This window comes from Dipodomys merriami, unplaced genomic scaffold (assembly GCF_024711535.1).
Source record: "Dipodomys merriami isolate MVZ:Mamm:240054 unplaced genomic scaffold, mDipMer1.0.p SCAF_275, whole genome shotgun sequence".
Lineage (NCBI taxonomy): Eukaryota > Metazoa > Chordata > Mammalia > Rodentia > Heteromyidae > Dipodomys > Dipodomys merriami.
The window spans coordinates 1,547,159-1,568,393 of NW_027204215.1; the positions used below are offsets into that span (position 1 = coordinate 1,547,159).

The 21,235-nt window shown below is 67.5% G+C and overlaps 1 protein-coding gene across 1 annotated transcript in view; it reads left to right on the forward strand.

Annotated features, from left to right (window-relative positions):
* Positions 1–21,235, forward strand: part of LOC138837799 (laminin subunit alpha-5-like) — a 44,963-nt gene that overhangs the window by 18,895 nt on the left and 4,833 nt on the right. Inside the window, exons 12-63 of the mRNA XM_070036810.1 lie at positions 1,094–1,234; positions 1,320–1,457; positions 1,542–1,676; positions 1,755–1,889; positions 3,187–3,324; positions 3,669–3,721; positions 4,006–4,105; positions 4,203–4,255; positions 4,340–4,445; positions 4,819–4,918; positions 5,048–5,204; positions 5,361–5,499; positions 5,689–5,831; positions 5,910–6,016; positions 6,123–6,276; positions 6,555–6,715; positions 6,802–6,910; positions 7,198–7,295; positions 7,369–7,570; positions 7,740–7,866; positions 8,262–8,401; positions 8,807–8,922; positions 9,010–9,221; positions 9,650–9,854; positions 9,972–10,116; positions 10,265–10,405; positions 10,505–10,663; positions 11,029–11,130; positions 11,223–11,306; positions 12,585–12,809; positions 13,444–13,557; positions 13,715–13,842; positions 14,477–14,557; positions 14,640–14,854; positions 15,135–15,235; positions 15,476–15,656; positions 15,740–15,889; positions 16,338–16,489; positions 16,561–16,671; positions 16,846–16,957; positions 17,446–17,616; positions 17,773–17,969; positions 18,102–18,218; positions 18,386–18,540; positions 18,845–18,986; positions 19,076–19,178; positions 19,418–19,528; positions 19,979–20,158; positions 20,234–20,382; positions 20,469–20,645; positions 20,755–20,891; positions 20,968–21,121. Of these exons, the coding sequence (XP_069892911.1) occupies positions 1,094–1,234; positions 1,320–1,457; positions 1,542–1,676; positions 1,755–1,889; positions 3,187–3,324; positions 3,669–3,721; positions 4,006–4,105; positions 4,203–4,255; positions 4,340–4,445; positions 4,819–4,918; positions 5,048–5,204; positions 5,361–5,499; positions 5,689–5,831; positions 5,910–6,016; positions 6,123–6,276; positions 6,555–6,715; positions 6,802–6,910; positions 7,198–7,295; positions 7,369–7,570; positions 7,740–7,866; positions 8,262–8,401; positions 8,807–8,922; positions 9,010–9,221; positions 9,650–9,854; positions 9,972–10,116; positions 10,265–10,405; positions 10,505–10,663; positions 11,029–11,130; positions 11,223–11,306; positions 12,585–12,809; positions 13,444–13,557; positions 13,715–13,842; positions 14,477–14,557; positions 14,640–14,854; positions 15,135–15,235; positions 15,476–15,656; positions 15,740–15,889; positions 16,338–16,489; positions 16,561–16,671; positions 16,846–16,957; positions 17,446–17,616; positions 17,773–17,969; positions 18,102–18,218; positions 18,386–18,540; positions 18,845–18,986; positions 19,076–19,178; positions 19,418–19,528; positions 19,979–20,158; positions 20,234–20,382; positions 20,469–20,645; positions 20,755–20,891; positions 20,968–21,121 (7,163 nt within the window). The remainder of the gene's footprint in view (positions 1–1,093; positions 1,235–1,319; positions 1,458–1,541; positions 1,677–1,754; positions 1,890–3,186; positions 3,325–3,668; positions 3,722–4,005; positions 4,106–4,202; positions 4,256–4,339; positions 4,446–4,818; positions 4,919–5,047; positions 5,205–5,360; positions 5,500–5,688; positions 5,832–5,909; positions 6,017–6,122; positions 6,277–6,554; positions 6,716–6,801; positions 6,911–7,197; positions 7,296–7,368; positions 7,571–7,739; positions 7,867–8,261; positions 8,402–8,806; positions 8,923–9,009; positions 9,222–9,649; positions 9,855–9,971; positions 10,117–10,264; positions 10,406–10,504; positions 10,664–11,028; positions 11,131–11,222; positions 11,307–12,584; positions 12,810–13,443; positions 13,558–13,714; positions 13,843–14,476; positions 14,558–14,639; positions 14,855–15,134; positions 15,236–15,475; positions 15,657–15,739; positions 15,890–16,337; positions 16,490–16,560; positions 16,672–16,845; positions 16,958–17,445; positions 17,617–17,772; positions 17,970–18,101; positions 18,219–18,385; positions 18,541–18,844; positions 18,987–19,075; positions 19,179–19,417; positions 19,529–19,978; positions 20,159–20,233; positions 20,383–20,468; positions 20,646–20,754; positions 20,892–20,967; positions 21,122–21,235) is intronic.

Consider the following 21,235-nt stretch of genomic DNA (forward strand, 5'->3'; position numbering starts at 1 on the left):
TGTGCTGTGCTGTGCTGTGCTGTGTGGGTACCACTGTGGGGATACACCCTTCTTTTTCAGGATTATAGGCTGTGTCGATGTTCTGGTCTGACCAATGGTGATTCTTCTTTTGTGTGAACCTGTACTGGGCTTGAACTCAGGACCCGGGTGTGGTCCCCTAGCTTTTTTCACTCGAGGCTAGTGCTGTACTACTTGAGCCACACTTCTACTTCTGGCTGTCTGGGTGGTTAATTGGAGATAAGAGTCTCATGGTCTTCCCTGCCCAGGCTGGCTTTGAACTGTCTTCCTCAGATCTCAGCCTCCTGAGTAGCTAGGACTTCAGATGTGAGCCCCCAGTGCCCAGCTTTTTTACATTTGTGACAGATTATGAACAGTTTTTTCTGTTGAGAACAAACATTAAGTGTATTCAGAATGCCCCTTTCATGTTCTTCCTTTCTTCTTCCCACCTTAGAATTGTTTATAAAGACACCGGAAGTTTCTGTTGCGCGTGCTGGGGTTCTGTTTGTTGCTCTGCCTTTGGGCTTGCGGTGAACTTGGACTGTATGAGCGCCGTTGCAGTTCTGGTGTGCCAAAATACTATTTCCCTTGAGATTTTTGTTATCTTAATTTCTAATTAGTATCATACAAAATAGTGTAGGAAAGAAAGAGCAAGCTGGGTGCTGATGGCTCATGCCTATAATCCTAGCTACTCAGGAGGCTGAGTTCTGAGGATCACGGTTCAAAGCCAGCCCAGGCAAGAAAGTCCATGAGACTCTTATCTCCAATAAACCACTTGAAAACCGGAAGTGGCGCTGTGGCTCAAGTGGTAGAGTGCCCGCCTTGAGCTGAAGAACTGAGAGACAGCACCCAAGCCCAGAGTTCAAGCCCCACAACTGACAAAAAAAAAAAAGAGAGAGAGAGAGCAATAGAGAGGTGACATAATCAAATACGTTCTGTGCATGTATGGGACTGTCACACCATGATGCCCTCCCTTTGTATAATTAACTCATGTAATGCAGACACTCGTTATGGGAACAAGACCCAGTGTGAGTGGGAAGCTGGCTTTCCTGGGGGAGGGGAAGGGGTCTGAGCCTCCCCCACCCCCTCCTTGCAGACTGTGACTGCAGCGCCGCAGGGACCGTGGGCAATGCCTGCCGGAAGGACCCGCACCTGGGCCGCTGCGTGTGCAAGCCCAACTTCCAGGGTGCCCACTGTGAGCTCTGCAGGCCTGGGTTCTACGGCCCTGGCTGCCAGCGTGAGTGCAGACCCCGTCCTCTCCCGCGCGCGAGTGCCCCGCACCGCCTGGGCGCTGACCGGGCCTGGCGTGCCCCTTCCTGCAGCCTGCCAGTGCTCCAGCCCTGGGGTGGACAGCGGCATCTGCGACCCGGACTCAGGCCAGTGCCAGTGCCGAGGGGGCTTCGAGGGGGCTGCGTGCAACCGCTGCGCCCCTGGCTACTTCCGCTTCCCCCTCTGCCAGCGTGAGTACCACCCGCCGAGGGGTCCAGGGCCCCAGGGCCTAGCCCGCGAGGCCCCGGGCCCCCGTGACAAGCTGTGCTCCGCAGTGTGTGGCTGCAGCCCTGCGGGGACCCTGCCCGGAGGCTGCGACGAGGAGGGCCGCTGCCCCTGCCGGCCCGGGTTCGAGGGCCCACACTGCGATCGCTGTCGCCCTGACCACCACGGTTACCCCAACTGCCGCGGTGAGCGAGGGGGCCGGGACAAGAAGGAGCTGGGTACCTGCAAGGTGCCCGAGCCTGACCCCCCACTGTGCCCCGCAGCCTGCGCCTGCGACCCCCGGGGGGCCCTGGACCAGCTCTGTGGAGCAGGTGGCTCCTGCCGCTGCCGTCCTGGCTACATGGGCTCCGCCTGCCATGAATGCAGCCCTGGCTTCCACGGCTTCCCTGCCTGCGTCCGTGAGTGTCCTGGGGTGGGGGTCAGGGGGGGTGGGCTTTCATGGCTTCCCTGCCTGCGTCCGTGAGTGTCCTGGGGTGGGGGGAGGGCTGGGGGGGCTTTCATGGCTTCCCTGCCTGCGTCCGTGAGTGTCCTGGGGTGGGAGGGCTGGGGGGGGGGCGGGCTTCCACGGCTTCCCTGCGTCCGTGAGTGTCCTGGGGTGGGGGTGGGGCTGGGGGGGGGCGGGCTTCCACGGCTTCCCTGCGTCCGTGAGTGTCCTGGGGTGGGAGGGCTGGGGGGTGGGCTTCCACGGCTTCCCTGCCTGCGTCCGTGAGTGTCCTGGGGTGGGGGTCGGGGGGGGCTTCCACGGCTTCCCTGCGTCCGTGAGTGTCCTGGGGTGGGGGTCAGGGGGGGTGGGCTTCCATGGCTTCCCTGCCTGCGTCCGTGAGTGTCCTGGGGTGGGAGGGCTGGGGGGGCGGGCTTCCACGGCTTCCCTGCCTGCGTCCGTGAGTGTCCTGGGGTGGGGGTCAGGGGGGGTGGGCTTCCACGGCTTCCCTGCCTGCGTCCGTGAGTGTCCTGGGGTGGGGGGAGGGCTGGGGGGGCTTCCATGGCTTCCCTGCCTGCGTCCGTGAGTGTCCTGGGGTGGGAGGGCTGGGGGGGTGGGCTTCCATGGTTTCCCTGCGTCCGTGAGTGTCCTGGAGTGGGGGTGGGGCTGGGGGGGCTTCCACGGCTTCCCTGCGTCCTTGAGTGTCCTGGGGTGGGGGTCAGGGGGGGCGGGCTTCCATGGCTTCCCTGCCTGCGTCCGTGAGTGTCCTGGGGTGGGGGTGGGGGTGGGGCTGGGGGGGGCGGGCTTCCACGGCTTCCCTGCCTGCGTCCGTGAGTGTCCTGGGGTGGGGGGAGGGCTGGGGGGTGGGCTTCCCTGCGTCCGTGAGTGTCCTGGAGTGGGGGTCGGGGGGGTGGGCTTCCACGGCTTCCCTGCGTCCGTGAGTGTCCTGGAGTGGGGGTGGGGCTGGGGGGGCTTCCATGGCTTCCCTGCCTGCGTCCGTGAGTGTCCTGGGGTGGGGGGAGGGCTGGGGGGTGGGCTTCCCTGCGTCCGTGAGTGTCCTGGGGTGGGGGTGGGGCTGGGGGGGGCATCCACGGCTTCCCTGCGTCCGTGAGTGTCCTGGGGTGGGGGTGGGGCTGGGGGGGGCTTCCACGGCTTCCCTGCGTCCGTGAGTGTCCTGGGGTGGGAGGGCTGGGGGGTGGGCTTCCCTGCGTCCGTGAGTGTCCTGGGGTGGGGGAGCACGGCCCCCACTCCTGCCTTCGCCCTGCCCTCCTCAGCCTGCCACTGCTCCGCCGAGGGCTCCTTGGACACAGCCTGTGACCCCCAGAGCGGGCAGTGTAGCTGCCGGCCCCGCGTGACGGGGCTGCGCTGTGATGCGTGTGTGCCTGGCACCTACGACTTTCCCCACTGCGAAGGTGAGCTGGGGTGGGGTGGGGTCCACGTCCGCGTGTGTCTGGGTGCCGTTCATGCTCATCGTGCCTTCCTGGGGTCCCCCCGTGTGCACCCACACTCCGCGTGTGGGTGTGTGCGTGTGATGTGCACCCACGTGTCTGTGCGCATGCTTCTCAAATAGTCGTGCTGGTGTTCACGTGGCTGTGCTGTGTGCACTCGTGTGTGTGCGTGTCACAGGATGTGTGGGTGGTGCTGTCCAGAGGTGTCCTCACCTGGTCACAGCCATGGGCTGTGGTTCCTGCTCCCATGGGAATGCGGTTCTGGCCGGCCAGTCCCCGGGGAATGACTCTGACTTGCTTATCTCTAGCTGGACCCTGTCACCCCGCAGGCCAGGCCCCAGCCAACCCTTCACTTCCTGAGGTGAGCGCAGGCCAGCCCTTGAGCAGGAAGATGCTGGGGGCTACGCCAGCCTTGGCCCCAAGCCCCTGACCCCCCCCCCCCAAAAGCATCCTGCTTGTTGTTGAGTTGCCAGGGCAACCACAGGGCGGGCCTGTGCCTCCTGTTGGCCCTTCGTTCTTCCCGGGGATCCTGGGCTTGAGGCAGGGCAGGAGAGCCCTCCTCCCCCTGTTAAGACTCCAGAACTGAGAGGTTGCAGGTTCGAGGCCAGGGCCCCACTCTTACGCTGTCTCATCTGTTTTCCCCAGGCCCCCTGCACGTGCCGGACTCACGTGGAGGGGCCGAGCTGCGATCGCTGCAGACCTGGGTACTGGGGGCTGAGCTCCAGCAACCCCGAGGGCTGTGCCCGTAAGTCGGCCCTCCTGGGGGTGTGGGGGTGAGAGGGTGGGTGACACCCGTGCCCTCCTGCCCCCCCAGGTCCTTAGACCTGCTCTGCCCTCCCCAGGATGCAGCTGCGACCCCAGAGGCACGCTGGGAGGAGTGAGGGAGTGCCGGCCGGTGAGTGAGGCCAGGGCGCCGAGCGCCACGGGCAGGTGAGCCGGGGGGCCTCCCTCTCACCCCCCATTTCTCTTCTGGCACCAGGGCAGCGGCCATTGCTTCTGCAAGGCCCATGTGTGTGGGCAGACGTGTTCCGCGTGCAAGGATGGCTTCTTCGGGCTGGACCAGGCTGACTACTTCGGCTGCCGCAGTAAGCGTCTCACTGTGCCAGGCCCGCGCCGCTGCCCCGGCTCTGGCCGGGAGGTGGAGGCCCAGGAGAGACGCGGGGTCCGGCGGGCCGCGGTCCCTCGCCGGCCATGGCAAGGGGTGGTCGTCTGAGCTCACGACGCCCCGACGCCGCCCAGACCCCTGGCAGAGGCGGAAGAGGCACCGCGTCTGCCCGGGCTCCAGACATCTCTGATCTGTTCCAGTGTTCTCACCTCTGAGCCGGGACTCCAGCCTCAAGTTGGCTTCTCAGCTGATGGAGGGTGGAGGCCAGGGCCTGGTGTGAGGTGCTGAGGTGTGGGGCGCAGTGGGAGGGCTCGGCAAGGCACAATGTCTGACAACCCCCCTTCTCGCTGCAGGCTGCCAGTGCGATGTTGGTGGTGCTCTGGGCCAGGGCTGTGAACCAAAGACGGGGGCCTGCCGGTGCCGGCCCAACACGCAGAGCCTCACCTGCAGCGAGTGAGCTCCCCGGAGTGCGCCCCCACCCCCGCGTCCCTTCCCTGGGCACCTGGGACCTGGCTGCCCCCAGGGATCTGGGTGGCTCTGAGGGTCCCGTGCCCGCCTGCCCATTCACCTGTGCCGCCACAGGCCGGCGAAGAACCACTACCTGCCCAGCCTGCACCACCTGCGGCTGGAGCTGGAGGAGGCGACCACGCCCGCAGGCCACGCCGTGCGCTTTGGCTTCAACCCCCTGGAATTCGAGAACTTCAGTTGGAGGGGCTATGCCCACATGTCTCCGATCCAGGTGGCGCCGCGCCCCACCCCATCCCTCCCGCTTCTCTGAATGTCTCCCAGCTCCTGGCGTGGCCGGCAGAGCAGGCAGCACCCGGGAGGGTCACGGGACCGTGCTGGTCATGGCCGCAATGACCTGATACTCTGTGCCCATCCTCCCACCCCCCAGCCCAGGATTGTGGCCAGGCTGAACGTGACCTCTCCTGACCTCTTTCGCCTGGTCTTCCGTTATGTGAACCGGGGGCCTACCAGCGTGAGCGGGCGGGTCTCCATGCACGAGGAGGCCAAGCTTGTCGCCTGTGTCAACTGTGAGTCGGGGCTGCCGGGCACACCCTGCCCTGCACCGCTGCTCCATTCCTCCAGCCCCAGCAGTCTCCCCCGACTCCCGGAAGGGTGCTTGGCCCTGGGGCGTGCCCACACACCACGGGAGGGGGGTCAGGTTGGGGAGGCCTGAGAGCCGAGGCAGGATCTCCCTTCCTTCTTCCCCATCCTCCCAGGCACGGAGCAGAGCCAGCCGGTGACCTTTCTGCCCAGCACTGAGCCTGCCTTTGTCACTGTGCCCCAGAGGGGCTTTGGGGAGCCCTTTGTACTAAACCCTGGCATCTGGGCCCTTCTTGTGGAGGCGGAAGGGGTGCTCCTGGTGAGGCGGGGACCAAGGTAGGTGGGGGGACAGGCCCTGGGCCAAAGAGCCTCAGCACCCGCCTCCTGTCCTCGCCAGGACTACGTGGTCCTGCTGCCCAGTGCTTACTATGAGGCGGCGCTCCTGCAGCTCCGAGTGACCGAGGCCTGCACCTACCGGCCATCTGCACAGAACTCCCAGGAAAAGTGAGGGCCCACGGGGTGAGGGCCGGGACCCCCGGCAGCAGCCTTCCAGGGTCAGCTCCTGGGTGCTGGGGGTCCCTGTGGCTGACCTCAGCCTCTCTGTCCTCAGCTGCCTTCTCCACACCCATCTCCCCCTGGACGGCTTTCCCTCGGCATCCGGGCTCGAGGCCCTGTGTCGCCATGACAACAGCTTGCCCCGGCCCTGCCCCACGGAGCAGCTCAGCCCTTCGCACCCACCTCTGGCCGCCTGCTTGGGCATCGATGTGCGTGTCCAGGGGCCCGGGAGGGCGGGTGCTTGAGGCCTTTGGCCCTGGGGGAAGGGCAGGACGCAGGTGTGGGGCAAGGCTGCTGGACCGTGAAGCAGTGTGGCCACTGCCGTCCCCATCTGACCTGGTCTGTGAGGGAGACTGCCTGGCTTGCCTTGTGCTCGTGCCCCAAGTGGAGTCGGCCCTTTCTCTGGCCCGGGGCTGCTGTGGGTCAAGGTGGGTGGATGTGGGAAGGGCAGGGTCCATGGGCTTCTGGTCACTCTTCCCCGCTCCAGGTGGACGTCCAGCTTCAGGTGATGGTGCCTCGGCCGGGCCGCTATGCCTTGGTGGTGGAATACGCCAATGAAGGTCCTGACCAGGAGGTGGGCGTGGCTGTGCACACACCCCAGCGGGCCCCCCAGCAGGGGGCGCTCACCCTACACCCCTGCCCGTACAGGTGGGCCCAGAACAAGGGCGGTGCTGGTGTCGGGGCTGGGGCCCTGGCTGCTCACCCACTGACCATTACCTCCCCCTCCCTCCCAGCGTCCTGTGCCGAGGCCCCACCCTGGACTCACAGCACCACCTGGCCACCTTCCATGTGGACTCAGAGGCCAGCATCCGGCTCACCTCTCCGCAGGCGCGTTTCTTCCTGGTGAGTCGAGCCCTTGCCGTGAGGTTGGCTTGGTCTCAGGGGCCGGCCTGGCTTCCCCGGGCCCCCAGGGGTGGCTTCTTCCATGTGTACAAGGGGAGAGGAGGGCAGCAGACCCCAGGCCCCGAGCTGGGAGCTGCCTGGTGTAGACGCACGTGTCCTTAGAGCCTGCCCGCCCGCGCAGGGCCGGCGGGGAGCCTGACCGGCCCGGGCCTCAGAGGGTAGCGGGCAGGGGCGGGCAGTCAGGGACGCTGAGGGTCCAGGTGGCTACATCATCCCTGCGTCCGCAGCACGGCGTCACCCTGGTGCCTGCGGAGGAGTTCAGCACGGAGTTCGTGGAGCCCCGTGTCCACTGTGTGAGCAGCCACGGCACCTTCGGGCTCAGCAGGTAGCGGGCAGGGAACAGCCGGGCGGCCGGGCCCCGCTGGCCGGGTCCCAGCTCACGCGCGTGTCCGCCCCAGGGCTGCCTGCGCGCCCTCGCGCTTCCCGAAGCCGCCACAGCCCATTGTGCTGAGGGACTGCCAGGTGCTGCCGCTCCCTCCAGACCTCCCTCTGGCCCGCTCTCAGGAGCTTGCCCCCGGAGCCGCCCCTCCTGGGCCCCAGCCTCGCCCCCCCACCGCGGTGGACCCCGACGTCGAGCCCACCCTGCTGCGCCACCCCCAGGTGAGGGCTTGGCCGGGCGGGGCCTTCGCTGGGGGGAGGGGGCAGGGGATCAGGCAGGGCACTCAGTCCTCTGCTCTCCACCCCCAGGCGTGGGCCAGACAGTAATGGGGGCCGCCTCGGACCCCACATTTCCCCACTTCTGCCCGCTCATTCTAGCCTGTCCCCGCAGGGCACCGTGGTCTTCACCACCCAGGTCCCCACCCTGGGCCGCTACGCCTTCCTGCTGCACGGGTACCAGCCGGCCCACCCCACCTTCTCCGTGGAGGTCCTGATCCATGGAGGCCGGGTCTGGCAGGGTGAGTGGCCGGGGAGGGGTGGCTGTGCTGCCGTGGCCAGCCACGGGCACAGGCAGGGACAGGTGGACGCAGTCTGGCTCTGTGGGTGTCAGCCGCACCTCCCCCACCCTGTTCCCACAGTCTTGTCCCCACAGCCCCTCCCCATGTTACAGTTCTTGGTGTGTTCCTGTCCCATGTGATAAAATAGACCTTGGTTGTGGGCTTCGGCTAGGTCTGCCCCCACACCCCAGCCCGTGGCTGCATGGCCGGGCCTGGTCCCCAAGCTAGGGCCCTGCAGGTTCTCTGCAGACAGATCCGGAGCACGTGCATAAGCCACCATGCTCACGCCGTGGCCTAGGACAGGCTGTGGAGCCGGGCGCGGTCCAGCCGGCGTCCTGATCTCCCCCATCCTCCAGGCCACGCCAACGCCAGCTTCTGCCCGCATGGGTATGGGTGCCGCACGCTGGTGTCGTGTGAGGGCCGGACCGTGCTGGACGTGACAGACAGCGAGCTCACGGTGACCGTGCGGGTGCCCGAGGGCCGGTGGCTCTGGCTGGTGAGTCCCAGGGCTCATCCCTCCTCGAGGCCCATCACCCTACCTTGGGTCTCACCGCCACCATGCCAAGACCAAGTGTAGTCACTTCTGCTCCTGGGACCTCCAGGATCAAGTGAGGAGACATCTCACAAGTGTCCGGTCTCTGATGAGGCAGTGGTCCTCCAGAGGCCGGCCTGGACGGTGGACCGGGCTGGGGGAGATGTCGGCAAAAGGCAGGGAACAGAGCAGAGGAGAGATCTCTCTGTCTTTCATGCCCTCTCCCGCTGCGCTGGCTGCAGTGCCTGAGGATGGAGAGGTTGAGGGAGGGGGCGCTGCAGGGTCGGGGCTGTCCCCTTCCCGTAGGCCTTGGCCGCTCCCCCGACCAGGCCCTTCACCGGCCCCCAGTGACCAGGCGCCCCTCCCCAGGACTACGTGTTGGTGGTCCCCGAGGACGCCTATGGCCCCAGCTACCTCAGGGAGGAGCCCCTGGACAAGTCCTATGACTTCATCAGCCACTGTGCCGCCCACGGCTATCACATCAGGTGGGCAGGGTTGGGGCTGGGCGGCGCTGGGGCGTGTGCCACGCGTGGCCCGCGGAGCACCGGCCTCACCCCTTCCTCTCCTCGCAGCCCCAGCAGCTCCACCCCGTTCTGCCGGCAGGCCGCCGCCTCCCTCTCTCTCTTCTACAATAACGGTGCTCGGCCCTGTGGCTGCCACGAGGTGGGTGCCACAGGCCCCACTTGTGAGCCCTTTGGGGGCCAGTGTCCCTGCCGGGCCCACGTCATCGGCCGTGACTGCTCTCGCTGTGCTACAGGCTACTGGGGCTTCCCCAACTGCAGGCGTGAGTACCCCGTGTGTGAGCACCGGGCTGGGGGCTAGCCCCGTGGGCACTTCCCAGCTACAGGGCACAGGAGGCAGGGGCTGCCAGCTAGACCCCCGTGAGGACTTCCCGGCTCACAGGCCAGGCTGGGAGGAGTCTGTCAGGCTAGCCCTGCCACGTTCTGTCTAGGAACCTCAGACAGCTTGTGGCCTAGGCGTAGGACACCCATCTTGTGGGGTTGTCTAGAACATTCTGGGAACCAGCAGGTAGTGTGCAGCGCTTGGCAACTAGATGTCAGTGTGTCCACGAGGGCAGCCGTCCAAAGCCCCGGGGCCTGGATGTGGCGTGGCTGGGGCGGGAGTCACAGGCGCCTCCCGCGCGCCCCGCGGTCTGCAGCTGCGGCAGAGCGGGGCCGAGGGCTCGGGTCAGCTGGCGATGTCCCCCCGCAGCCTGTGACTGCGGTGCCCGCCTCTGCGACGAGCTCACGGGCCGGTGCATCTGCCCGCCGCGCACCGTCCCCCCCGACTGCCTGGTCTGCCAGCCCCGGACCTTCGGCTGCCACCCCCTGGTTGGCTGTGAGGAGTGCAACTGCTCGGGGCCTGGTGTGCAGGAGCTGACCGACCCGACCTGTGACACGGACAGCGGCCAGTGCAAGTGAGCCTGGGAGCCCGGGCCCTGCGTGGTCTCGGGGTGGGCACGGCTGACCAGAGGGCCCGGTGTCTGCCCCTCCCGTTTGGTTCTTGGAGGCTCAGCTGCCCTCTGCTCTGGCAGGTGCCGGCCCAACGTGTCCGGGCGCCGCTGTGACAGCTGCGCGCCGGGCTTCTACGGGTACCCCAGCTGCCGGCCCTGCGACTGCCACGGGGCGGGCACGGCGCCCAGCGTGTGCGACGCCCTCACAGGCCAGTGCCACTGCAAGGTGAGCGGGGCCGCGCCGGGGCCCCTCCACACGCCGCCTGTAGCGGAGACCCGCACAGCTCCCTGGTGTCTGGAGAGCAGGGGGCCGCGGGGCTGCCGCGAGCTGCGGCCAGGCCTCCCGCACACCCGTGTCATCTCTGCTGCCCCAGGAGAACGTGCAGGGCCCGAGGTGTGACCAGTGTCGAGTGGGGGCCTTCTCCCTCGATGCCTCCAACCCCAAGGGCTGCACCCGCTGCTTCTGCTTTGGGGCCACCGAGCGCTGCCGGAGCTCCGCCCAGGCCCGCCGCGAGGTATCTGCTCGGGACAGCCAGCCCGGTGACCCTGGCCAGCGGGGGGGGGCGGCACGCGGGGACGGGCACCCACCCCACATGACCCCCGTGCGCCCACAGTTCACGGACATGGAGGGCTGGACGCTGCTGAGCAGTGACCGGCAGGTGGTCCCCCATGAGCGTCGGGAAGGGACGTGGCTCCACGCAGACCTGCGGCACGTGGTCGACAGCAGCCCGGAGCTGTACTGGCAGGCGCCTCCTTCCTACCTTGGAGATCGGGTGAGCAAAGGCATCCGGTGTGGAGGACACACGTTGGAGTGGCTATGCTCCCTAAGAACGAACTATGGCCAGGGGCCAGGAGCGTGGTGAGGGTGTCCAGCACAGCTGGGGGCCAGCTGCAGAGAGCCAGAGGCTCCCCGGCCCAGGGCCGGTGTCACGAGGAGGGCTCCCGGGCCCCGCTCCACGGAACGGGGTGGGGAGGCCACCGTCGGGGTCCGCGGCCAGGGTCTGGCTCCACGGAACGGGGTGGGGAGGCCACCGTCGGGGTCCGCGGCCGGGGTCTGGCTCCACGGAACGGGGTGGGGAGGCCACCGTGGGGTCCGCGGCCGGGGTCTGGCCAGGTCACCCAACCGTCCTGGCTCCAGGTGTCGTCCTACGGAGGGACTCTCCGCTACGAGCTGCACTCAGAGACCCAGCGGGGAGACGTCTTCTTCCCGACCGAGAGCCGGCCGGGTGTGGTGCTGCAGGTAGCAGGAGGGCGCGGACGTGGCAGCACGGGCAGGTGGGAGGGGACAGCTGGGACCGTAGGCCGCGCCTACCTGGCCTGTGTGTCTCCCAGGGCAACCAGATGAGCATCACATACCTAGAGCCGTCCTACCCCGCGCCTGGCCATGTTCATCACGGGCAGCTGCAGCTGGTGGAGGTGAGTAGCGCTGGCTGGACCCGCACAGCCACAGAAGGCCACGCCCACTTGGAAAACAGCCCCGTGGCGGGACGGGGCGGCTGCAGGGTACGGACACTGCGGGGGGGATGGAGGGGGGGGTGCAGGGCACCGGCTGTGGGGGGCGTAGGCCTTCCGTCTGGTCACCCCATAAACACGGTGGATGCTTTGACGACACGTGATGGGTCTTTGACTGCCATGGGTCTTTTGTTTTTTGTTTTTTTTTGGGGGGGGGGGGGTCCGGTCGTGGGGCCTGAACTCTGGGCCTGGGAGCTGTCCCTCAGCTCTTTAGCTCAAGGCCAGCGCTCTACCACTTGAGCCACAGCACCACTTCTGCCTTTTTTCCTTTTTGCTTATGTGGTGCTGAGGAATCGAACCCAGGGCCTCAGGCATGCAAGGCAAGCGCTCTACCACTGAGCCACCTTCCCAGCCCCCTGCCATGGGTCTTGAGCGCTTCACACCGCTCTGTGATTAGCTCTTTCCTCTGTGGCCCCACCCCTTCATCTTTTGACCAAGTCTCTTTGACTTGTGGTCTCTTCCTTGCCTGTGTAGAGGAGTTCACTGTTAATACTCTTTGTCAGGGAAGCATCTGTATCTACAGGCCATTCTTGCTTTTCCCTGAGATGTCTGTTGACCATGGATTGCCTCTCCCCAGGTAGAGCTCCTGTCTGAATGCACAAGGCCCTGGATTCATCCCCACTACTGGAAAAAAAAATTATAGTTGCCAAATAAGGGAGGGAAGATTTAATAGGCACAGCACTTATAATCTCAACATAGACTTTATAAAATATTTTTTTTGGGGGGTCCAGTCGTGTGGCCTGAACTCTGGGCCTGGGCGCTGTCCCTCAGCTCTTCAGCTCAAGGCTAGCACTCTACCACTTGAGCCACAGCACCGCTTCCGGCTTTTTGCTTATATGGTGCTGAGGAATCGAACCCAGGGCCTCAAGCATGCAAGGCAAGCACTCTACCACTGAGCCACCTTCCCAGCCCTTCACATTTTTTAAGAAAGTATTTCTCTCCCAAGTCAGAAAGCACTTAACGTGTATTTTCTTCTAAGAGCTTAAACATTGTAATTCTTCACACGCCTGGGTGTGGTGTGTGGTGTGAGGTAGGGGCCCGCTGCTGGTTTCCCGGTGGAAGTCCCGCCCCCCGGTCTGTGTGTGCCTCTGCCCTGCGTTGGTCTCTGCCTGTCCCTCACATGAGGCTCTGTCCCTCTTCGTCCTTGGGTGTCGTCCGCTGAGGTCATGTCTTCGTCCCCAGGGGAACTTCCGGCACATGGAGACCCACAACGCTGTGTCCCGGGAGGAACTCATGATGGTCCTGGCCAGCCTGGAGCAGCTGCAGATCCGCGCCCTCTTCTTGGCCAACTCGGTCTCCCTGCGTAGGGTGGTACTGGAGGTAGCTGGTGAGATGGGCATGGGACCTCCAGCCAGCAACGTGGAGGTGTGCATGTGTCCTGCCAGCTACCGCGGCGACTCGTGCCAGGTGAGGGGTCGAGGGGGGCAGGCCGAGGCTGCCCAGCCACGCAGCCCTCGCTGGAGCCCGCGCCTGCTCGCAGCCGCTCACCCTCCCACCTCAGTTCCCCGGCTTGTCCCTGCCGCTGCTCCTGGTCACTACTGCACTGTCAGCTTCACTCCCGGCCAGCCCTCCCCACAGCGCCCACCCGGCTACCATCTACCGTCCATCCTAACGTCCAGCTAACGCTTCCTTGCCTGTGCTCCTCTGCTCTGCTCTGTCCAGTCGGGGGCGGCTCGGCCATTTCAGATTTGTGGCTGAGCACCTGCTAGAAAGAGGCACTTGGGGTAGAGGAGGAGGCTCTGGCCACTGGCTCCGGGGTCTGGTCCTTCCTGAGGCTCCGTGGTGGTGTGGCTGTGGGAGCCAGGTTCTCTGGGCTTGGAGCCAGTGGCCAGACCTTTGGCCAGTCCCCGTCGGGAGCTCCCGATTGCAGCCTAGCCCCGGCCCCCAGGCTGCAGGGCACCCTGCCCCACAGCCATGGCTGGGGAATGCAGAGCCCTGGGGTCTGACTGGGAGCAGCCCCCCGCCCCCCCAGCTCTGCTCAGCCTTGGGCTGGCTCTGCCTTTTCTCAGTCACTGCCCCCTTCCCCTTTCCCCTTCCCCAGGAATGCGCCCCTGGCTACTTCCGTGACACCAAAGGGCCCTTCCTAGGCCGCTGTGTCCCTTGTCAGTGCCACGGCCACTCAGACCGCTGCCTCCCCGGCTCTGGCATCTGTGTGGTGAGTGGAGCCTGGTGGAGGGCGCAGCCACCAAAGCATGGGTGGGCGGGCGGGCGGGCCACAGAAGAGGCCAGTGGCCTTCAATCCACGGAGGCCTGGGGTGCATGGCGCGGTGTGGCGGGGCCCTGCTCATGCCGGCCCCGTCTGCACTGCCCAGGGCTGCCAGCACAACACCGAGGGCGAACACTGCGAGCGCTGCCGGGCCGGCTTTGTGAGTGGTGGGGCCGGGGACCCCGCAGCCCCCTGTGTCAGCTGTCCCTGCCCGCTCGCAGCGCCTTCCAACAAGTAAGCCGAGCCAGGCCCTGATGGCGCGAGAGCCTCTCCCTGCCTGCCCCCCTCCACCGCCCCCCTCCACTGTCCCCCCAACCCCCCACCGCCCCCCCACTGCCCCCCTCCACCCCCCACCGCTCCCCTCCACCCCCCCACCGCCCCCCACTGCCCCCCCACCGCTCCCCTTCACCGCCCCCCTCCACCTCCCCCTCTACCCCCCCACCGCCCCCCCCACTGCCCCCCTCCACCCCCCCACCGCTCCCCTCCACCCCCCCACCGCCCCCCACTGCCCCCCCACCGCTCCCCTCCACCCCCCCACCGCTCCCCTCCACCCCCCCCACCGCCCCGCACCGCTCCCCTTCACCGCCCCCTCCACCTCCCCCTCTACCCCCCCACCGCCCCCCCACTGCCCTCCTCCCCCCCACCGCTCCCCTCCACCCCCCCCACCGCCCCCCTCCACCGCTCCCCTCCACCGCCACCTCTACCGCCCCCCCCACTGCCCCCCCACCGCTCCCCTCCATCGCTCCCCTCCTTCTCCGTGCCCCCCACCGGCAGCTGCAGCAGGGAGAACCCGGCCCCTGGTGCTGGCCGGGCGCTGGCCGGGGCCGGGAGGGCAGGTGGGCAGCGGCTGGCCTCCTCTCGTCCTCAGCTTCGCGGAGGGCTGCGTGCTGCGAGGAGGACGCGCCCAGTGCCTGTGCAAGCCTGGCTACGCCGGGGCCTCCTGTGAGCGGTAAGCGGCGGGCGGGAGAGCGCAGACCTGGACCGGTGCGGGCCGGCCCTGGCCTGACCCGACCGCCCTCTCTACGTGCCAGCTGCGCACCCGGCTTCTTCGGGAATCCTCTGGTGCTGGGCAGCTCCTGCCAGCCCTGCGACTGCAGCGGCAACGGGGACCCCAACCTGCTCTTTAGTGACTGCGACCCCCTGACCGGCACCTGCCGCGGCTGCCTGCGCCATACCACCGGGCCCCGCTGCGAGGCGTGCGCCCCCGGCTTCTACGGGGACGCCCTGCTCCCCGGCAACTGCACGCGTAGGCGGGGGCGGGGCCGCGGGGCGCACCCCGGGGACAGACGGGACAGGCGGGGACAGGCGTGTGCAGTGGGCGGGGGCGCCCCCCCCCCCGCGTGGTCAGGACCCCGTCACGGGCTCTGCGCTCCGCCCCACCCCCGTGCATGCTCACTCAGGGGCCTGTCAGGCTTTGGGAGAGGAAGGCCCGGCTCAACCAGGGCGGTGGCGGCTCCGGGGTGTGAGCAGGAAGGCAGGGGGAATGGCTGGGGTGGACTGGGAAGTGACAGCACCCCTTCCCTTAGGGTGCGACTGCTCCCTGTGTGGGACGGAGGCCTGCGACCCCCAGACCGGCCGCTGTGTGTGCAAGGCGGGTGTGGCCGGGACACGCTGCGACCGCTGTCAGGTGCGGGGGGGGGGGGGGGAGAGCTGGCGTGGGGGCAGTGGGGGGGAGGGCCTGGGCATACAGGGGACAGGAGGAGAATGCCCCTGTCCTCGATGACCTCACACATGTATCTGCTGTCCTGGCGGGGACAGGAGGGCCGGGCTTGTGGAGGCCGGAGCCCACAGCCCTGGGCGGGGAGGAGGCCCGCGCCCCAGGGGGTTCCTGGGACTGGGCAGGGCGTCAGTGCAGCCTGTCCTGCAGGAAGGGCACTTTGGCTTCGAGCTCTGTCAGGGCTGCCGCCCCTGTGCCTGTGGACCGGCCGCCGAAGGCCCGCAGTGCCACCCCCAGAGCGGGCAGTGCCGATGCCGACCGGGGACCACGGGACCCCAGTGCCGCGAGTGTGCCCCTGGCCACTGGGGGCTCCCAGAGCACGGCTGCAGGCGTGAGTGGAGGCGGGCGGGCCCCAGGAGGGCTGGGGGCAGCCCCACGGTGGGGGGCGCCATGTTCACCAGTCTCTCCCTCCAGGCTGCCAGTGCCCGGGAGGCCACTGTGACCCACACACCGGCCGCTGCACGTGCCCCCCGGGGCTCGGAGGGGACCGCTGCGATGTGTGTAGCCAACAGCACCAGGTGCCCGTGCCAGGCGGGCCTGGAGGCCACGGCATCCACTGCGAAGGTCAGCCCCTTGCCCCTCCCAGCCCTGCCCTGACCCGATGACCGCCTGCACCCTGGCCCTGGGGGCCCCGGCCGCCTCCGTCCCTGTCCTTCTGTGGACTGCAGGCCCCTCCGCCTCCAACCCTGCCCAGCACTCAAGTGGCCACCGCATCCGGCTGGTCCTGCACCTGCCCCGTTCCATCCCAACCTCCGTGATGACCCCATGCCAGCCTCTGACCCTCCACCTTGACCCCTTCTGCTCAGACTCTGTGCCAACCCCATGATCTCTGGCTGAACCCCAAGACCTCTTCTTTATCCTGTGACCCCTCCCCCCACTGACCTCATTTCTCTGGCACGTCTGGCTCCGTGTTGACCCATCAACCCCACGGTGACCCCTGCCACAATCCCGTGACCCTCCAGTCCCTGCCCCAGCCCCGCCCCCACTGACCCGTGGCCCTCGTTGCCCGCAGTGTGTGACCACTGTGTGGTCCTGCTTCTGGACGACCTGGAGCGGGCTGGCGCCATCCTCCCCGCCATTCGAGAGCAGCTCCGCAGCCTCAACACCAGCTCGGCGGCCTGGGCGCGGCTGCACAGGCTGAACGACTCCATCGCCGACCTGAAGGTGCCTCCTGCCGCCGCTCCCTCTCCTCCCTCCCCCACTCAGTTCAGGCCCTCACCTCCTGCTTCCCTCAGACCCAGCTCCGGGGCCCACCAGATCCCCGTCACGAGACGGTGCAGCGGCTGCAGACTCTAGAGCGACAGAGCACAAGCCTTGTGCAGGACGGACAGCAGCTGGGCAGCCAGGCAGGACCCCTGCGGCCCCTCCCGGGAGAGCCCCGGGGTCCTCGCCCTCTGGAGCTTCCCCATTTCCCACCCGCACTGTGCCCCGGCCGCCCCTGTCACCCGGGCCCCCCCCGCCCCCCCCCCCCCCCCGCCATGCTCCCACTAGTCGGATGTGGCTGAAGCTCATATCCACAGGCCGCTGGAGCCCGAGACCAGGCAGGTCGACTGCTGGACAGCACCGAGGTCACACGGGGTCGGGCCCAGACGCTGCTGGAGACGATCCGGGCTGTGGACCGTGCCCTGAGCGGTAGGGCTGCTGGGACAGAGGGGTGTCCTTGGGGTCTCGCCCGAGCATGTCCTGAGAGAACTGCCAGGGGTGCGTGCTTAGCTGTGTGTGGTGTGCTCAGGAGGTGCGCAAGGGGCTGATAAGTCCAGGGAGGCCGCGTGAGATGGGCCAAACTGGGCAGCAGTGGGCAGGTAGTCAAACTGGCCACTTCCTTCATGACAAACAGGCCTTGAACATGCAAAAATGATGGCTCCCCGGGCCGGCGCAGTGGGGCCCAGCCTAGCCCAGGAGTCCAAGAGAAAGTGCCCTTCTAGCTGGGCGTGAGCCGGCTGGCAAGGAGGGACGAGGAGGGCTGTGGGAGGTGGGGCCGGCCGAGCCGGGTACCCGGGGAAGCCAGGCGGAAGGGCAACATGCTCTCTACCCGAGCTCAACAGGGAGTGGAGCGGAGCGGAAGCCGCGCCGAGGGCTGCCCGCACAGCCTTCAGCCCTGACCACCTTCGGCCCCACAGAGCTTGCAGCCCAGATGGGCCATCTGACGCCAGCCAACGCCTCGGCCCCCTCGGGAGAGACGCTGAGCTGGACACTGGCGCAAGTGGAGCGTCTGCTCCGGGAGATGCGGGCGCGGAGCCTGGGGGCCCCCCGGGCAGGGGCGGAGGCCGAGCTGGTCGAGGCCCAGACACGTGAGTGCTGCTAACGGTCAGGCAGGGCTTGGGGGGGGAGCGGGCAGGGGGAGGCCGGCTCAGAGTTGAGGGCTGGGGAGGGGCGGCGGGGGGCGGGGGGTCTGGCTCAGAGCTCCGGCTGCCCGAGTGACTGCTCTTACACCTGGTGTTGGCCAGTGCTAACGCACGTGCAGGAGCACCTGGCTAGCCGCTGGGGGGAAAACCAGGAACTGTCCACGGAAATCCATGACCAGCTGGCCCAGTATGAGGCTGACCTTATGGACCTTCGCGAGGCCCTGAACCGGGCGGTGGACACCACGCGGGAGGCCGAGGAGCTCAACAGTCGCAACCAGGAGCAGCTGGAGGAAGCCCTGGTGAGGGAGGGCTGGCCCCTTGTCCTCCCCCCTCCCCCCTCTCCCCTCCCCCTGGTTCTCTGCCCTCTCCTTCCTTTTACCCCAGGACCCCTGCTTGCCTGTCATGCCCTTTAACCCCAACCTTGCCCCCAGCAACGGAAGCAGGAGCTGTCACGGGACAACGCAACAGTGATGGCCGCCCTGCAGGCCGCCCAGCAGACCCTGAACCGTGTTGTGGAGCTTCTGCATGGCGTGGATGTGGCCAAGGAGGTGAGCCCGGCCGAGGTCCCGTCCCCTCCGTGCGGCTGCAATCCGGGCGGCAGCCACGGCCGGTTCCTGTGCCCTCCGCATACCCCTGTGGCCCCTGGGGTCCCAGGTCGGGTGGGTGGCGTAGGAGTCGGGATGTCCTTACTCAGCCCCGCCCCGCCCCTCCCCAGGAGCTGGAGCGCCTGGCGGCCAGCCTCGACGGCGCACGCGCACCCCTGCTGCAGAAGATGCATCTCTTCTCCCCAGCCGGCAGCAAGCTAGGCCTGGTGGAGGCCGCCGAGGCCCACGCCCGGCAGCTGGACCAGCTGGCACTCAACCTGTCTAGGTGCGTGTGGACCCCCAGGGGCCAGGCCAGGCCCTGCCAGAGGCAGCCATGCCTGAGCAGGGGCTCGGCTGGGAGGGTTCCTGCAGGGAGGAGTCGTTCCCCCGAAAGGGGTCAGGAAGGAACACCTGGCGGGCAGAGGCGGGGCTCGGAGGCCTGGAGGCTGGACCAAGAGGCAGGATGGCCGTTGTAACGCTGGGCACCACAACCTGGGCTCACCTGCGCTGCGAGCCTCCCCCTCCCCGCTGCTGTCCCGCACAGCGAGCCCCCCCCAACCCCCCGCAAGCCTCTCATCTCTCCCACGCAGCATCATCCGGGGCATCAACCAGGACCGCTTCATCCAGAGGGCCGTGGAGGCCTCCAACGCCTATAGCAGCATCCTGCAGGCTGTGCTTGCTGCGGAGCGCGCGGCCGGCCAGGCCCAGAGGCAGGCAGCTCACACATGGGAGGTAGGTGAGACCCGACTTTCCCAAGGGCCCGGTCCCCCGTTTCCTGGTGCTCCTGGCGGTCTGAACCGCACCCTGTTTTCCCTCCGCAGCTGGTGGTCCGGAAGGGCCTGGCAGACCGAGCCCAACGACTGCTGGCCAACAGCAGTGCGCTGGAGGTGGCCATCCGGGGGCAGCGGCGGCGGTTAGACCTCGGTGAGTGGAGCCGGGCCTGCAGGGTGTCCGGACTACGAGGGGACCCTGGTCCTGAGGCTGCCGTGTGGCGTCTCAGGCCCTGCCCCATGGGACCCCAGTCTGTCCCATGTGAACTGTACTCGCAGGCCGGGGCTCACGCCAGCACTCGGTTGGGAATCTGAGTCTGCACGGCTCCGGCACGGCCCTCGGGGTGAGGAGGCTGGGCGCGGCTCCGTGGCACTGAGTTTCCTCTTCTGCAGCGCGGGTCGCCCTGCAGGGTGCTGGCACCCAGATCCGGGACATCCGTGCACAGAAGGACGAGCTGGCGGCTCGGGTCCGGGAGGCCCAGGCCATGCTGGCCATGGACACAGGTGTGTGGCTCCTCCCCGCACCTGTCCACCGAGTCTTCACTCCCTCAGGGCCCCGGGATGGTGGGTGCGTCCCTGCCTGAGCCCTGGGAACAGCCCCTGGCCACCCGCGGCGGATGAGCCCCGGCCCCGGCCTGTGCAGCTGGCGGCACGCGCCAGACGCCGGGCACGGGGGGTGAAGACCCAGGGCGGGCGGGTGTGGAGGGCCGCACCTGCTGTTTGCAGAGGGCTCAGAGCGAAGCACACGGCTGGACCACGTGTGTTATGGGTGGTGCTCCATGCCCTGAACAAGTAGACTCAAGTTGGAATGTGGCGGGGCCCAGGCCAGCCTCCCTGCTGGGGAGTAGCTGGTTTTCCGCACTGGGCTTTGGGGATGGTGCGGTGACTGGGTTTGGCAGTGGAGGCCCAAGTGGTCCCCGCCCAGCCCCGCCCTCCTGCCCACCATTCCCGCAGACGAGACAAGCGAGAAGATCGCCCACGCCAAGGCAGTGGCTGCCCAGGCCCAGGACACGGCCTCCCGCGTGCAGTCCCGGCTCCAGGACATGCAGAAGAACCTAGAGGACTGGCAAGGCCGGTTCGGGGGGCTGCGCGGCCGGGACCTGGGCCAGGTGGTGCTTGACGCGGGCCGCTCAGGTGAGCTGCGGTCCTCCACGCTCCCGAGGGAGTGGGGTGGGCAAAGTGAAGTGCTCAGTCCCCCCTCCCCCCCAGCGTCCACCCTGGAGAAGACCCTGCCACAGCTGCTGGCCAAGCTGAGTCTCCTGGAGAACCGCGGGGTGCACAACACGAGCCTGGCCCTGTCCGCCAGCATCGGCCGCGTGCGGGCGCTCATTGCTCAGGCCCGGGGTGCTGCCAGCAAGGTGTGCGGGGCCGCCCCAGCGTGGGATTGGTGGGGACAGTGAGCCTCGCGACCACCTGGCGAGCACGGACACACCTGTCACCCCAGGTCAAGGTATCCATGAAGTTCAATGGGCGCTCAGGGGTGCAGCTACGCACCCCACGGGACCTCTCCGACCTGGCTGCCTACACCGCCCTCAAGTTCTACCTGCAGAGCCCCACGCCTGCGCCCGCGCCTGGAGAGAACACTGGAGACCACTTCGTGCTCTACATGGGCAGCCGCGAGGTGCCGGGAGCGGCGGGAGGAGGGGCGCGGGAGGAGGGACGGGCTGCCCGGCGGGCGGGCGGTGGGCAGCAGCGTCCCATCCCAACTGTCCCTTGCCGCTGCCATCCAGGCCAGTGGGGATTACCTGGGCGTGTCTCTGCGCAACCAGAAGGTGCACTGGGTGTTCCGGCTGGGGGAGGCCGGGCCCGCCACCCTCAGCATCGACCAGGACATCGGGGAACAGTTTGCAGCCATCAGCATGGAAAGGTGGGGATGCGCCAGGGCCAGCGTGGAGCCAGCGTGGGGCCCGCGGCCGTGTCTCACCTCGCGCTTCCGCCCTCAGGACCCTCCAGTTTGGCCACATGTCCATCACAGTGGAGAATCAGGTGATCCAGGAGATCAAGGGAGACACCGTGGCCCCCGGCATGGAGGGCTTACTCAACCTGCGGCCCGACGACTTCGTGTTCTACGTGGGAGGTTATCCCGACAACTTCACGGTGAGCTCGGCCTCCAGGGCTTCTCCTCTTCTCCCCAGAAGGGCTCGTGGGTGTCTAGCCTCAGTGGGTACTGCTGCCGCCCGAGCTCCCACTGGGCACTCCTGGGGAGGTGCC